Here is a 17,485-nt window from a genome sequence, read left to right as displayed (position 1 = left end):
GTATATATATATATATATATATATATATATATATATATATATATATATATATATATATATATATATATATATATATATATATATATATATGCTGTGTCCCGGTGCATGCAGCTCAATATGATTGCCACTGCCATCTTCACAACTCCACCTTTGGAAGATACTTGTTGTCAATCAATAGTTGTGTCATATTCGCTTGCTATCTATTAGGATTTCCTTGTTGATAGTGGCTGGACACAAGACAGACATGCACAAAGCCAGTTTCCAACTAGAGCACCTGTGAAGCCATTGATCTTTCTTAACACAGAATTGAGCTACATATTACACTGAACAGAGACTCACTCTGTTTCTACCTACATCACCAGTTGGTGAATTAACCAGTCGTCTTCTTTAATCTCGGTTAATGAATTGAGCGATCTCGAGTGTTTGGACTCTGCTCATGTCGCATGACTCACGAGAAGAAGCTTGAGGCATCGAACTGGAAGTCCCGTTCGAAGTCCAGCTCCTCCAGCATGAAATCCATGTCCACCAGAGACAAGTAGCTCGCTGAATTGCTTCTAGATATCATCTCGGTGATCTCCGAGTCCGAAGTCTGTAGGTTGATGCCATCATCAAAGCTGCTGAAGTAGATCGACTCCGACGCCACCGGCGACAGGTTTAAGGCCGGCGCGGAGAAGACGTGGAATTCATTTCCTTCTCGACAACTCTGCCGCTGCGCTTCCTCCAATTCCGCGACTTCGGTCTTGACCTTCAAGCCTGCTTCAAAGCTCAGCAGCAGGTCCTCCTTCTGGTGTTCCCGCCGCTGCGGCACCTGGCATGCGGATGCCGAGGCTCGCTGTGGCTTCTGGAGGCAGGTATGAGCCCCGACGTAGGTGATGTCGAACATCAGAGGGTCCTCGTCCGATCTCTGCACTTGCTTCGTCGCAGAGCAGCCCTGGGTGTGGCGGTGCGTGCACCTGTAGTAGGCTCTGCAAGGTGAGGAAGAGCGTGAGACCCCGTCATTGTTGCCCTGTAAGCGCTCGACCTGCTTCTTACAGGGAAGATTTCTAATTTCTAATACTGACCTCGGATGTTTGGCTCCCAGGATGTCCTTCTGCCCGTACTTTCTCCAGCTGTAGCCGTCATCCACAGACCCTTCGACTCCTCCGGTGCCCGGGGTGAGCCTCACTTGATTCGTCCATTTGTGCAGCGTCTTCCTGAAAGAGGAATCCAAAGGAGCAAGAAAGCCATGTCAGCCGGTGACGGAGAAACCAGAGCGAGCTGGCCAAGGACCAACGAGGCTCACCTTTTCTTGATGAGCTCCTTGCGGTCGTGAACCTTGAACGCCGGGCTGGAACTCTCGCTGCGGGGGCTGTCGCCAGCCGCCTGCTGCTCGGCGTCGGGATCGCTCGATTTCGCCATGAGGATGGACCTCTGAATGGATGACAATATCTCGGGCGCCACGGACTTGCACAAGTCAATTGGGGCAGGGTTGCTGAGAAGGGATTCCAGCTGCCTGGCCAACTCGAGAGCTCGAGCTAGCTCGGCCACGAGAGGGCTTTCGAGCTCACTTCCTGTGCTGCTCCCCATGCCCGGCTCTCTCTTATCTCTTTCAGGGCGATTGCCACTCTACGGAGGAAGAGAGGAGCTCTACTGGCCGATGAGCATCGGAAGCAGTGGAATCAAGCTGAAGTGGGAAGAGGAATGAATGAATCCGTGTGGATATGTAGGCAAGCAGGCGGGCGGGCGGAGAGGGCTCGTGGAACGAGCAAGCGAGGTTGCTTGGAGAGTGATGATGGTGGAGGAATCCAAATCAAGTGGTGGTATATATAAACAACACGAGGAAGGTGGAAGAATTGCGCGTCGTATGCTCTCATTGGTTCTCGGCACAGAGAAAAACCATCACCACGACGAGAGAGAAGAGGTAGAGAGAGAGAGAGAGAGAGATGTTGACCATTTCGTAGAGAGAGAGAGAGAGAGAGAGAGATCGATGGATGGAGAGAGGAGGATGTGAGGGTTTTGCTTGGAAATGGCCAAGAAACTTCAACTTCAAACGCTTCTTCTATCCACGCGTTGCATGGACGGGACGGGACTTATGTGAATCATGCGGCATTTTTATCTATTTGATTATATAACTCTAACAAATCATAATATTTTTAATTATTTAGGATCGATCGATTATATAAAATAATATTTCAATAAATAACATCTTTAAATTTTAAATATCCGTCTTAACATTTTTCATCTTTTATCAGTCGGTATAAATAAATCCTACAAAAATGCCTTCTTTTATGTAATGGCAGATGTAAAAGTCATGCCTACAAAAATACATAAGATTTTTATTTATTTTGCAAGAAAAAGAAAAAGAAAACAAAACAAAAGCATGTCCCTAACCAGAGGGGACCCACTGAACGCGCTCTAATGTTGGCTTTCCAAAATGCTTGGCAAGATGTGACATTTCAAGAAAGGACAAGTGATTGAATGGAATACTTTTCAAGAGGAGGGAGGAAACGAAAGGGAAGGGAACATAATAAAAAATCCTAGAAAAGATTTGGGGGGAGAAAGACTTGGGTCTTCCACCAATTCACTGTGTAGTTTGTCTTTGAATTGAATCGGTCCTCCTCCTCGCTCACATACATGTGTTGTTGGCATTAAAGAAATGTAAAATTTGCAGCATCATAGATGAGGATAGTATCCTTTCCTTACTTAATTCTCTTTCGTTACTTGATGTGATTGGAATGGAAACTATTTTGATTACTTCTCCCTCTCCATATATGCATATCATACGAATTTCAATAAAAGAGAGTATACTCAAGCATATAAAAGCTAAATAGAAGAAAGAATATTGCATAGATAAATAAATAAATAAAATATTACTTGTTGTTGTTGATATGTATATATATATATATATATATATATATAATGTATAATCCCCAAAACTTTCTAGATGACCAAATTTAATGAGATGAAGATTGGCCTCCATGTCACCATTTCATCTGTCTCCATTGGGTTGTCCCCACGACGACACAGAGAAAGCCAAGTCAAGTCAAATGGCCAATCTCATTAAAGCTGGTGTCTTCGAATTCAATTACAACACACCCATGAAGGAAGGACACAATCCACATCATGCAATGCAGGTGGGTCGCACCAGTAATTATAATAATGTATCGCTGTTTGACCTCCTCTTTTCCCATTTGTTCAATCTATTTACCTTTTTTTTTTTCTTTTTGTACATTAAAAAAATTAGCAGAATATTTTTGCCAAAAATATTATAAAAATTGCAACAACAAAAAAAAAAAAAAAATAGATTTGATAGAGTTTGTATTATAGTAGCACCAACTTCCTATAATAAATTTGAGATTGATAGGGTTAAATTTCAATTAGTTAAGTAATCGGTCCATAATAAAAGTCAACAAATAAACAATTAACTTAATATGATGATCTTGTTTTTAGATAATATTGTAACTATCAGACGAAATAATTGTTGTTCATTGCATCTGAATGGTTAAGTCATTAATACTCGACTCGAGGATATAATTTTTTTAATATGTGGTGTCGATTTTTAACATAACCTTTTATTATGATAGAATGATAAGTATTTTAAATTGAATGACCCTTACGGGAATATGTTACTTAATCAAAATCATTTTCATGGTATAAAATCAAAGATCAATTTATCATATCTCATCAACTAGATTGCGGGGAATCCGATTTAAAATATATAGCGATTGCTATAATATATTTTGCTATTTTTTTTTATTTTAAAATCAAATGATAATGTCTAACAATTTAAGATGATAGGTGTTACATTCAAATGACATTAAAAATTAGATAAATCTTCCGTCAATTCACAACAAATTCCTCATTCCATGACAAGCACCGGAAGAGTGAGACTTGTGTGATCAGACACAAAAGAGTCCAAAGATTGAACTTCCACACGGTTACGCGTGGTTTCGAGTACCTCACTAATACATTGCACGCAGGAGAGAGAGAGAGAGAGAGAGAGAGACAGAGAGAGAGAGAGTATGACCTATTCTTCCCCGTGGACAAGAGGAGTCACAGCTCTTGTGGGCCAAAAGGAGAGGCACGCACCATGACCATGTCAAACCCTCCTCTTACTCTCCTTCTACATTGGACAAGTCTTTGTGCCCGAGATGGATACCCATCTAGACGACAGCAAAAGATGTCCATCACTCCCACCAAAAGCAGGTGTAGTCATCTATAGATGATGAGATCAAATAACTAGAGTGATGTCTCCGTCGAGGAATCGTAGAGATTTGCGTCATCTTGTACGCGTCTAGTACGCATGATCATGCAATATTTCCTTTTTTTTTTTTTTTTATGTGCGAAAGGTAGAATTAGTGGAACTCGGGTCATATGATTATTAACTAACAAAAAGAAAAATATATGAAGATCCAATCGAATATACAAGTCATAAGTGGATGCATCTGTTGTTAGGATTAAAATATCTTATTTAGATGACAACAAAAGATCTTCACGTCAGACTAGCTATATATAAAGGACTTCTTCGTGCTGATGTAATGATTACCGAGGAATAAAATCAAATGATTAATCAAACGTGTCGGTCGAATTATGTTGTGTTTGTCATCGTCTAATAGACATGTTATGGTCATTAATAATTAAATATCTTGATTTTTTATAATAAAAATAAATATATTAAGATTGTTGAGAAAAATTATTATAAAGGACTAATTCTTTTTTCTATTTATATATCAAAATAAATTTTTCATCAAAATATCAACTTATTATCAAAAGTAAATATTAACTACACCAACATAAATAGTAGAACAATTAATCAATCATACACCAAATTTTTTATATGAAAAACCTAGAATTATTCTTCTATAATAGTTATGCTGCTATTATATAGAAATTTTTTACGTAAAAAATCTAAAAAAAATTTACGTGGAAAATCAAGGTACCGTAGTCAACTTCAAACTTTCACTATCACCAATAATAATAACAAGTTTACGATAAGTCTTCTCTAGAATAACCAGAGGATCACAATAACATCAAAAACACATATCTTGACTCAATAGTAATATATCATCATCAACACAAATGAATTTCATGAAAATAAAATTTTAGGCCTAATCAAGTGGGCATAAAAGTGTTGGGCTAATAGCCTATAATGGGTTCAGCCCACACCCCTTTAACCTAACCCTAGATCAATATAAGGCGGGTGTGGTGACTACGTTTTGGGGTGTGAGGTGGTTGCATTTTGGGGAGAAAAACTACAACTACGTGATGATCCTTGCAATAGCAAAAGGGGGGAGAAAAAGACAGAAATCCAAGAACAAAAAAAGGGAAAAAAAACAAGGACAACGCAGAGAGACTATTCTCAATCATCCAGCAGTGTTATCATCTTAGGTTAGATCAAATCTATATTAGATTATTACTGTGATTACTTGGGAAGAATTAGGGAGAATTTAAATATTGAGCATAGTGACGTGATCCTTATATCCCAATTATTCTCTTGTAATTGTTGCTAGGGTTTTAGGCAAGAGATTGAGATTTGTATATTCATTATTATTATAGTGGATTATCTCTAGTTTGTCCCATGGTTTTTACCCTTCACATTAAAGGGGCTTTTCATGTATATCTTAGTGTTCTATTTGATTGTGATTTCATTTAATTCCGCTGTGTATTATGGTCTTCTAGTACCTATTCATATACAAAGGTTATTCTGCATTATATCCCATCAACTAGTATCAGAGCAGAATTTTGGTGATTTAATTTTGTATTTGAACATGGAGGCCAGTAATGTTTCTCGCGTGATTAGTTTGAATGGAAACAATTGGATGATATGGAAACCAAGAATGGAAAACCTTTTGTATTGCAAAGATTTGTATAGACCTTTGTAGGGGGATAGTGCAAAACCCACAACTATGACAGATGATGAGTGGAAGAGGTTAGATCGAAAAACAATTGGTTTTATTCAACAATGGCTTGATAATAGTGTCTTTCATTATGTTTCTACTGAAATTTCTGTATATTCTTTTTGGAAAAAGGTGGAAAGTCCCTATGAAAGAAAAATAACTGGCAACAAAGCTTTTTTGATCAGAAAACTTGTGAACCTAAAATATAAAGAGGGTGCTTCTATTGCTGAGCATTTGAATAAAATGTAGAGTATTACTAACCAGTTATCCTCTATAAAAATATCTCTTGATGATGAGTTGTAAGCATTGTTACTTCTCAGTTCATTGCTAGAAAGTTGGGAGACACTAGTGGTTTCCCTCAGTAATTCTGCGTCAGATGGTGTTGTCACTATGAGTCAAGTAACAAGCAGTTTGTTGAATGAGGAGTTGAGAAGAAAGAGTTCAGCAACATCTCAGAATGATTCACAGGCACTTATCTCAGAGAACAGAGGAAGGTCAAAGTCTAGAAGTAGTTCACGCATGAATAAGAGCAAGTCAACATCAAGAAAAGATATTGTTTGCTATAACTGTAGTGAGAAAGGACATTACAAGAACCAATGTAAGCAACCTAAGAAGAGCAAGAAAAAGGAAAAAGAACTGGAGTCTATAGAGTCAAAAGATAATATCATAGCTATAGTGTAGGGTGGTGATTATTTAATTTTATCTCCTTTTGATGATATTTTTTCTTATGTGTGTCAGAATATTGAGTGGGTGATTGACACAGGTGCTTCTTATCATGCTACACCACGGAGGGAGTTTTTTGTTATCTATAGGTCTAGAAATTTTGCTGTTGTCAAGATATGTAACTATGGCACAACAGACATCATTGGCATGGGTGATATCTATTTAAAGACCAATCTTGGCTACAAGTTAGTGCTTAAGGACGTGAGGCATGTGGTTGACTTGAGGCTGAATTTAATTTCAGTTGGAAGGCTAGATGATGAAGACTATGATAATAGATTTCACAAAGGGCAATAGAAGCTCAGTAAGGGTTCTCTTGTTATATCCAGTAGAAAGAAATGTCATACTTTGTACAAGTTGTAGGCTAAAGCTTATGATGAGCAGTTAAATGCTATAGAAAAAGACTTCAGCATAGAGTTGTGACATAGGCGATTGAGACATATGAGTGAGAAGGGGCTGCAAGCTCTTTCCAAGAGAGAGGTATTATCAGACCTTAAATGTATACATCTGAACCCTTGTATTGATTGTTTGGCTGGTAAATAACACAAAGTTTCATTTGCTAGTCTTGCTTTGTCTAGAAAAATGCATGCCTTAAACTGTGTATATATAGATGTATGTGATCCTTTGAGGATAAAAACTCCTTGTGGATTTGTTGATGTTCTTGGTGTAAGTGGTGTACTTTATTTTGTCATTTTTATAGATGATTTTTCTAGGAAAGTTTGGGCATATGCTTTGAAAATCAAAGATCAAGTTATTAATATCTTCAAATAGTTTCATGTCAGGGTTGAAAGGGAGATAGAAAGGCAATTAAAATGCATAAGATCAGATAATAGTGATAAGTATACAAGACTATTTAATGATTATTGCAGGTCACATGAGATCCAACATTAGATGACAATTCCTGGTACACCTTAGCATAATACAATTACAAAGAGGATGAACTACACCATCATGGAAAAGATCAGATGTATGCTTTCATAGGCCAAGCTACCCAAAAGGTTTTGGGATGAGGCTTTGAGGACTATAGTTGATGTGATCAACTTATCACCATGTACAGCCCTATATGCTGATGTTGCAGAGCATGTATGGTTAAGGAAAAATGTTTCCTACAAGCATTTGAGAGTATTTGGTTGTCGTGCATTTGCACATGTTTCAAACAATGAGAGGTCCAAGCTGGATGGTAAGACTAAAGAATGTATTTTTCTTGGTTACTCATATGATCAGTTTGGTTACAGGCTTTGGGATTTAGAAAAGCAGAAGGTATTCAGAAGCCGAGATGTAGTCTTATTTGAGGATCAAACCTTTGAAGATTTGAAGAAGAAGAAGACATCGACCAAGACTTCTGCAGAAGGATTAGCACATTGTGACCCAATTACTCCTTCGATATATCAGGGTGATGGGGGAGATGTGCAGGAAGATGGTGTAGAGTCTGATGTTGATCTACCTGTAGGACATGTTGAGCAAGAAGAAGTTAGAGAGCAACTTCTCGCATAACCTCAGTTGAGAAGATCTTCAAGACAATGTTAACCTTCTAAAAAATACTCTACATATGAGTATGTAATGGGTACTGATGCAGGTGAACTAGAGAGTTACCAGGAAGCAATTGAAAATGAGCAAAAAGAGAAGTGGTTAGTTACTATGCAGGAAGAGATGGATGCTCTTCAAAAAACCACACTTATGATTTGATGCTACTACTAAATGGAATGAAGGCCTTGAAGAACAAGTGAGTTTTCAGGTTGAAGATTCAAGAATATTGTTTTCAACTAAAGTACAAAGCTAGATTGATTATGAAAGGCTTTAGTCAAAAGAAATGTATTGACTTTGAAGAGATTTTTTCTCCTGTTGTTAAAATGTCTTCTATTCGTGTTGCTCTTAGTATTGCTACTAGTCAGGACTTGGAGGTTGAACAGTTAGATATGAAGACAACTTTTCTTCATGAGGATTTGGAAGAGAAAATTTATATGGAGCAACCAGAAGGCTTCAAAGTCAAAGGTAAAGAGAACTTTGTCTGCAAATTGAAGAAGAGCTTGTATGGGCTAAAGCAAGCTCCAAGATAGTGATACAGAAAGTTTGATTCATTTATGACAAAAAATGGATACAAAAGAACGGCTTCATATCATTGTGTGTATATCAAATGGTTTGGTGAGAATTTTATTATTCTCTTACTTTATGTTGATGACATGCTTATTCTTGAGAAAGATATGTCTACAATTAACAGGTTGAAGAAGGAACTGAGTGAGTCTTTTGCAATGAAGGACATGAGGCCAGCAAAGCAAATACTAGGTATACAGATTTCTCGTGATAGGAAAAATAAGAAGATTTGGTTGTCACAAGAGAAATACATTAAGAATGTATTGGAAAGATTCAATATGAGCAATGCAAAACTAGTTGATTCTCCTCTTGCAAGTCACTTCAAGTTGTGCTCAGAATAGAGTCCGTCAAGTAATGAGGAGAAAGAGAAAATGTAAAGTTGGAAGTTTAATGTATGCAATGGTATGTACGAGGCTAGATTTCACATATGTAGTGGGTATTACTAGCAGATTTCTTGCAAATCCAAGCAAAGAGCATTGGGTAGTAGTGAAGTGGATTTTTAGATATCTCATAGGGAGCTTTAAGGTTTGTTTAAGCTTTTGAGGTAGACCACCTATGTTGACAGGTTACACAGATGCAGATATGGCAAGAGATATAGATATGAGGAAGTCCACTTCAAGTTATGTACTTACTTTTACAATGGGAGTTATGTCATGACAATTAAAGTTGCAAAGGTGTATTGCTCTCTCTACCACAGAAGTAGAATATATTGCTGCTACAAAGGTATGCAAAAATGTTATGGATTAAAGAATTTTTACAAGAATTGGGGCTGAAACAGAAAAATTATATAGTGCATTATGATAGCCAGAGTGTCATCCATTTGTGTAAGAACCCAATGTTTCATTCCAAGTCAAAGTATATAGATGTCAGATACCACTGGATTCGAAATGTATTTGAAAAGAAGCAGTTGCAACTTCAGAAAATTCACACATATGACAACGGAGCGAACATATTAACAAAGACTTTACCAAAAGAAAGATAGGAGATATGCCGACAGTTGGTCGACATGGCTTCACATTGAGGAGTCATGGGACGGCCTCCCTTATGGGCTGAAGGAAGAGGTTGTTGGGCTGATAGCCCATAGTGGGTTCAGCCCATGGTGGGCTTTATCAGCCCACAGCCTATATCCCTTTGATCTAACCCTCGATCAATATAAGGGGGTTTGGTGGCTGCATTTTGGGGTGTGATGTGGCTAGGTTTTTGGGAGAAAAACTACAATAATGTGATGATCCTTGCGGCAGCAAAAGGAAGGAGAATTACTGTGATTACTTGGGGAGAATTGGGGAGGATTTATTCTCTTGATTAAACATTAAAGGAGCAGAAAACAAGTTGATTAAACATTAAAATGAAAGTATAACAGAAATATGAATTCTTTTATCTAATAGCTTCCTAAATTATGCTTATTTGGATGAGAAAAATAAGAAAGGAGTGGATGGGTATGACAAAGTTTGTTGTAGAAGGCTAATACGGGATCGAGTATTTGGGACATTCCAAATTGAATCAATTAAATTATTGGTTTCAAGATAATAAATCCAAAAAATTTAAAAATAAAATAGTTTATTATGAATTAACTGAGTAAATTAAATATAAATTTTAATAGCAATAAATTCTAGAGAAGTGATAAATAGAAGATTTGTCATACATATATATATATATATATATATATATATATATATATAATCATAATGAATTAACAAAAACATTATCTAATCTAACAAAGATTTTAGCATTAGAAAGATGATTATTACACCAAGTATATTTAGAGCTGAAAATAATAATATTATTATTAGTTAAATCATAATTTTTGATAAAAATCTCTAAAAACATGAGTAGAGGAGTTAACAACAAATTTTCTACCACTAACTTTTATCAGGAGAATTCAAATGTAATTAAAATCAGATAACAAAGTGGATGATTGATTCTATGAAACAATACAAGTAGCAGTAGATATACCCCTTAATAACCAAGGTTTACCATTTTAAAACTGAACTATTGCAAAGTGAGGATGTTTAGATATCATGACAAATTTGTAGATCATGCTACTAAAACACCATCAAAAGCTCTAGTAGAAGGATAGTAGTCCGTCCCCTTTCTAATGATTCCCAAATCACCGAAGAACATTATTAGTATATGTTTCTTGAAGGAGAGTAGTAAGCACATACATACATATTTCAAAGTGCGATGGATATATAAGAAAAAGATGATTTTGCACTGATTTCTTTTAAACCTCGATAATTCCAGCTATATATTGTCATCGAAAGAAGGTATTATTGGTTCTGAGCCATGAAATAGAAGCAAAGTAAATCTGATTTAAAGATTAAAAAATAAGGTTTGAGCTACTTATAGTCTTAAGACTTGCTTTGCTTGGATGTTTTTGAACTGAATTTGGATGGGGACAGGGGACAACTTATGTTGAGGATCTCCAAACCCTTCATCTCCGACATTGACAGATTAGTCAAATAATAATAATAATAATAATAATAATTTATGAGATGAATGTTATCTATTATACACGAATCCTAAGACCAGGAAATGTAAACCTTTCAGAAGTGGGGTTTGGCTGCAAAGCGGAAGTTAATTAGCCAAATTTTTGCAGGGGAATTTTGGCTAATTTAAAAAGAAAGTAAAAAAGATTAAGAAAAAGTTGTGTAATAGATTAGTTATCCCACAAAAATTAGGAATATAGTCAACTCAATCTTAGTAGCGTAATTCTCCATTCTCTGTTACACGTATTATATATACATTTTTAAATTTTTTTTATGAGTCACATATTTGATTGGAAATACTCTTAATGGAGCTTAAACTCCTATTTTTTTTAATTAATTTTTCTAAAGAAATACTGAGTGGTGTATTTGGCTAAATAGATCCAAATCGATTTCAGTTCGAATTATCTTACTTTAACCAAATCAAACCAGAAAAATGATTTGATTGGATTTGGCTCTTAATGCTTCCATCCAAACTTATTTGAACTCACTAAATCTGTCATAGGTCAGTGCAGATCACCCATGTTAAAAGAATTTAGATCGACACATCATCTGCCATAGCAAACTCCGCATGGCATCCCTAAGCCGATGTGTCACGTCGAGCCAACCTAGCATTGAGCTAACTTAGTACCAGGAGCCCGAGGTCAATCAAGTGCCTGATGCTATCCCCTTGCACCGACTCTGCTTAAGGTTGTACGGAGCGGCGCAACCATGTAAACACCCACGCACGATAATGACCGGAGATCATTAAAGTTGCTATATATGATCGCACACAATAATATGTATAAAAGCGCTAAGGTCGGATCTTATACATACACACTCCAACTCTCACATCTTCAACTCTTGCTAACTTAAGTATCAAAGGGATCGAGTTGGAAATCCTCATCCCGATTTCGACTTGTGTGCAAGCACCCGATGGACAACTAAAGTAGTGATATTTAATTAGACCTCAGGTTAACACGCTCCTACTCAGAGAAAATGCTGGTGATCTTGCACACTCGAGACGGGCCCAGTCGTGTTGACACCTCGACCATAGTGTAAAAGTGTAAAATATTTTTAATATTATAAGGAGGGCCTATGTCGTAAGAACACCAACCGTTGATCAACTTCGATGAACGTCCCGGAGACGCATGCAAAACACCTTAGTCATAGCATAAAGATGCAAAACAAGATAGGATCTCAACAATTAAGTATAAAACAAACATGAAAATTGCTGCATAATGTTAAACAAACTAGAAGAGGATTGTTGCTGCACTATATTACTGAAAGAAGATTAAGACATAGAGCTCCACGAGTAAAAGGATTTCAGATGATCTTTGCAAACCATTTGTAGAGTTAAGATTAAGAGATTCCTGCACTATGTTAACCTTTTCGCGAATTATCTATTGTGGTAATGTCTGGAATAAATTACATACAATTCAAAAACACTTTTCTCAACGAAAAGCACGACTTTTGGTTGAAAGGTTTCAATCATAAAGCAGATAGTAGATACTTGGACAAAAGGAAACAAATGAAAAGAAGGCAATCGAACAAAGAGAGTATGAGCGAAACCAAAATGAAGGCCACATGAACAGTCGAAATGCCAAAAAAACGCAGTGGCTCCATTCTCCATTCATCATCGATTCGGAGAGACGAAGGCGTATATAAAAAAAAGTGCAGCGATTTCAGAAAGAAAAGAGAAAAAGTAATTATTGAATAAATCGATGAAATATATAGATATCTCATGTGAACGGAGACATAAAAATAATAATAACGAGCAGAAACAGTTGCTTAGGTTTCAGGGAAAAAGTTTGACCTTTCTCGAGGCAAATGGGTGAGCTGGACCCATGGGTGCGTCATCGGAGGCATAGTCAGATGCATTGGCGACGACGGCATCGGGGTGGTTGCCCATCAGATCGGCGGAGCCTGTGGTCGAGAAGGCGGCCCTGGACCCATGGGCGCGTCATCGGAGGCAGACGGCATCGGGGTGGTTGCCCATCAGATCGGCGGAGCCTGTGGTCGAGAAGGTGGCCCTGGACCCATGGGCGCGTCATCGGAGGCATGGTCAGATGCATTGGCGACGACGACATCGGGGTGGTTGCCGATCAGATCGGCGGAGCCTGTGGTCGAGAAGGCGGCCCTGGACCCATGGGCGCGTCATCGGAGGCATGGTCAGATGCATTGGCGACGACGACATCGGGGTGGTTGCCGATCAGATCGGCGGAGCCTGTGGTCGAGAAGGCGGCCCTGGACCCATGGGCGCGTCATCGGAGGCATAGTCAGATTCATTGGCGACGACGACATCGGGGTGGTTGCCGATCAGATCGGCGGAGCCTGTGGTCGAGAAGGCGGCCCTGGACCCATGGGCGCGTCATCGGAGGCATAGTCAGATTCATTGGCGACGACGACATCGGGGTGGTTGCCGATCAGATCGGCGGAGCCTGTGGTCGAGAAGGCGGCCGCGGAGAAGAGCCCGATGCCCGCCTCACGGGGCTCCGGTTGCTTCCTCGGAAACATCATATCCTTATTTCATATTCTCTCTGTCGTGTTACAAAGCCAAAACATCACTGCGAGGCAACACAAGATCCAATTCGAAGAGTATCAGAAACCGAAGAAACGAGAGAAAGCAATGGGTGCAATCTCATCATCATGCTTCTTCATGCGGTGCGACATCACCTTCTTCTGTGGCCGCGACGAGCACTCCACGGCCGACGACATAGGAGACGTGGGCCTCCTACCACTGCGAGGCATGGTTATCCCGATCGAAACCAAAGAACTAAAAACAAAAAGGGGGATTGGAAAACCACCAATCTTGACTCGCCTACGTGTTCGATTGAGAAGAGTCGGAGAAGACATTCCGGTACCACTTTTTCACGAATCTAAACGCAGCTTGTATTGCAGGGCGTAAAGGCTTGCATGTGGGACAGCGACATGCACGTAACAGCCTGCAGGAACTTATATTAAAGATAATGTATTAATTATTTTATAAATTATGATGAATTTAGATCCTCGGTCTAACTTATATATATATATATATATATATATATATATATATATATATATATATATATATATATAGTCATCCATCAAGACACATACACATCTTTGTAATTTCATAACACAAAGTAGAATACACCAATTATTTATAAGCATATTATTCTAAAAAGTTGGGTGTGTTCATCGAAAGACTTCTTCGTCAACAATGACCGAAGATAACAACATCGACGGTGCCAAACTGTGCAGCTGCAAGTCAGATTAGCACCAACCATCAGCCCACACACACACACATATATATATAACATATATATATATACATATATGTATATACATATGTATATATATATATGTATATATATATATATTACATATATATGTAATATATATATATATATATACATATATATACATATACATATATATACATATATATAGAGAGAGAGAGAGAGAGAGAGAGAGAGAGAGAGAGCGGACGTCCATGTTGGTTAGTTAGCGAGCACCTCCCAGATTAGTTCTGGATCGTAGGATGGCAACAGCGCGAACGAACACTCGCCGTCCATTTCGCCTGCCAAGCTCTCTGATGACGCAGGCGCACAAGACGACGACGTCGTCGGTGACGAAACCCTGTTCTTCTTCGTCTTCCTCCTGTTCTTCTCTTCCGCCGACTTCTCCTTCTTGCCAACCGCCGCGTCCCGCATGGCCCCACGGCGCCGCCCGAGGCGCTGGTAGATGGCTTGGATCTTGGAGTCCACGGCCGACTGCAGCGGCCGTAGCCGCTCGGGGCAGTCGCCGGCGTCCTGCAGGGCCGGGAAGTTGAGGCGCGCGTACTCCCCGCGGAGCTTGTAGGCCGCCCGGTCGTACGCGTACGCCGCCGACTCGGGCGAGTAGTAGGTCCCCAGCCAGATCCGCGTCCGGTTCTGCGGCAGCCGGATCTCCGCCACCCACTTCCCCCAGTGCCGCTGCCGCACCCCCCGGTAGACCTTCCGCTTCTCCCCCGTCTCCGCCGCTGAGGCGACGGCGTCCTTGGACGCGCCGCAATGGTGGTAATGGGTGCTGAACCTACGGAGGAGCTCCGCCTGGCGATGGTAGACGGAGGAGCCGATGGACAGCGTTGCAGCGGAGCGGACGGCCCGGAGCGGCGTCGTCCCGCAGAGGAGGATATCCAATGGAGAGGAGGTGAACTCTCGGGGAAATTCCGCCGGCAATGGGGTTTCCAGGGTTCGGTCCACCATGCCGACCATACCTTTGTCTCCTAATCTGCAGTTCCAAGTAAGTGCTTTATCTTCACCTCCAAGAAATTCTTTATCTTCACTCTCGGGGACATGCTTTATCTTCGTCCCGCAGAGGAGGATATCCAGTGGAGAGGAGCTGAACTCTTGGGGAAATGCCGCCGGCGATGGGGTTTCCAGGGTTCGGCCCACCATGCCGCCCATACCTTTGTCTCCTAATCTGCAGTTCCAAGTAAGTGCTTTATCTTCACCTCCAAGAAATAATGTCAATTATGGATTTTGAGTTGCTATCCAAGAAATTGCAAATGGATTTGCAGTCGTGAAGAAACAGGGAAAGTAGAGCACTATAGAACTCTAAAAGACTCGAGATAGAGAAGACGAGGAAACTATTGGAACAAAACGTAAAATGAAACCTCCTTTCAAGAGAACAGAATTATATTTGCGAGTGGAAGAGAGATGATTTCTGATGCTGGAGTAGAAGTGGAGGTGGATATTTATAAGCAGAGAGTTGTCAGATCTCAACTGTAGCTCATTTTCATATTCCCACTATATCCCAAATCCTATGATCTCTGTATTATCACACAAAAGAAATCAAGGAGATTTTGGGCACAGAGGATCTCCCGAAGGAAGAGTGTGGCATAATGTTGGGGATGAGGGGCTCACCTTGTCCAATGGTGGAACAGGGCTTCTGCTTTTGTTCTTTCGGGCAATTGAAGTTCAAAAGCTAGTTTTTGGGCATTTATTAGGTCCAGCTGTGCTTGATTTCATCAACCTCTGGCTTTGGATTCTGTAGCTTTAATTAGCTTGATTCAGTTGAGCTTACTTTAGCTGAACTTGGTCTCTATAGGATTGTGCTAGCTTGATTCAGTTGAGCTTACTTTAGCTGAACTTGGTCTCTATAGGATGATGCTACCTAGGTACAAATTTTGCTTTCTTTAATGCATGAAGCTACTGTCAGCTTAGTTTAGCTCAGCTTGGAATCCTATCAAAATGCTACTTTTGCTTCTTCTAGAGCATCAAACTACTGTAAGCTTTGTTTAGCTCAACTTAGTTTCCATATGATCGTAATGAAGAAGCTATCTACTATAAGCTTAGTTTTTTTCATCTTAGATTTTATAGGATCATATGTGATGTTCCCTCTAGTGGAGGAGGGTCCACATGTGAATTTCCTGAATTTATACCTTCACATGACTTGATTGCCCTAAGGATAATGCAGTCATAATTACTAATTCAGTTTGACATCTGTATTTAAAAGGAATCTAAATCAAATGGTAAGAAAATTGCCCCTCAAAAAAAAAAAAAAAAAAACAAACTTCAAGAATTTTGTGAATAAAACATGTTGGTCGAACTTCTCCTCTTTGTTTGAATCATCGAAACCCAAACCATGCAACATAAGCTCACAGAGCTTCTTGCATTAATAAAGAGTTGCATATGTGGTTATTTCTGCACCTAATCCAGTTATCATATTGCCCAGCTTTCCAAAAACACAAAACAAACCAAGCCAATAGTAATGCCCAAAAGATTTTTCCTCCCTTATCTCTCAAAAGATGTTTTCTCTCTTTTCTCCCATCTCAATCAGGATGAATTAAAATTCATAGAAAGTTAGAAAAAGGTACTTCTTTAAGAATTGGCTGGTTGAACCATTCAAGCTGATAATAGTTGATGCAACTTGATAATTGTGAGAACAATTTTATTTTTATAAATTACATTTTGATAAAAAGGCAAGTTGTATTTTAATAAGTCTTATCTTTTAGGTGTTGTGGTCTATTATAACCTCGGTGTAGTGGGAATCACACACATAAGCCACATATCCGGCTAGACCACATCACCCAGTAAGATTTCTATATTGATTCAGTTAACTTAAATAATGTGCTCTATTTCCTTTGCATATCTGGCTCAATATTCTCTGACTGAACATGATTTAATGTTGGAATTCTCATAATCTCCAATCGATTAGTTAAGGAATACAAGCTTTCTTCAAAGAATCCAACACCAGTTGGATCGGTACATATCAATCAATTTTATTATGACCAAGAACCAATATAGACAATATATGCTAGTATCGATCGGTATCTGATTTTCTTATTATCTTTTGGTGATACATAACAAT

General features: G+C 39.1%; 2 protein-coding genes and 1 long non-coding RNA gene across 3 annotated transcripts; all 3 read right to left on the bottom strand.

The window, feature by feature from the left end:
* Window positions 1-266: 266 nt before the first annotated feature.
* Window positions 267-1,790, bottom strand: LOC135678899 (transcription factor WRKY19-like). The gene is made up of 3 exons (XM_065192144.1): window positions 1,283-1,790; window positions 1,062-1,193; window positions 267-965 (listed from the first exon to the last, which is right to left on the bottom strand). Exons 1-3 carry the CDS (start codon window positions 1,564-1,566, stop codon window positions 449-451), a joined length of 933 nt encoding a protein of 310 aa, XP_065048216.1. The 5' UTR covers window positions 1,567-1,790; the 3' UTR covers window positions 267-448.
* A 6,052-nt stretch (window positions 1,791-7,842) lies between these two features.
* LOC135587714 (uncharacterized) lies at window positions 7,843-14,044 on the bottom strand. Its single transcript, XR_010475957.1, has 3 exons — window positions 13,826-14,044; window positions 12,966-13,716; window positions 7,843-8,040 (listed from the first exon to the last, which is right to left on the bottom strand). It is a non-coding gene; the product is annotated as an uncharacterized LOC135587714 (long non-coding RNA).
* A 494-nt stretch (window positions 14,045-14,538) lies between these two features.
* LOC135678886 (ethylene-responsive transcription factor ERF061-like) lies at window positions 14,539-16,040 on the bottom strand. The gene has a single exon (XM_065192124.1). The coding sequence runs from the start codon at window positions 15,577-15,579 to the stop codon at window positions 14,632-14,634; it is 948 nt and encodes a 315-aa protein (XP_065048196.1). The 5' UTR covers window positions 15,580-16,040; the 3' UTR covers window positions 14,539-14,631.
* Between the last annotated feature and the right edge of the window lie 1,445 nt (window positions 16,041-17,485).

The sequence above is a fragment of the Musa acuminata genome, chromosome BXJ1-1, assembly GCF_036884655.1.
Source record: "Musa acuminata AAA Group cultivar baxijiao chromosome BXJ1-1, Cavendish_Baxijiao_AAA, whole genome shotgun sequence".
In the NCBI taxonomy this organism is placed as follows: domain Eukaryota; kingdom Viridiplantae; phylum Streptophyta; class Magnoliopsida; order Zingiberales; family Musaceae; genus Musa; species Musa acuminata.
The sequence above is the reverse complement of the archived record's forward strand: the minus strand, read 5'-3'. Positions and strand labels throughout refer to the sequence as shown.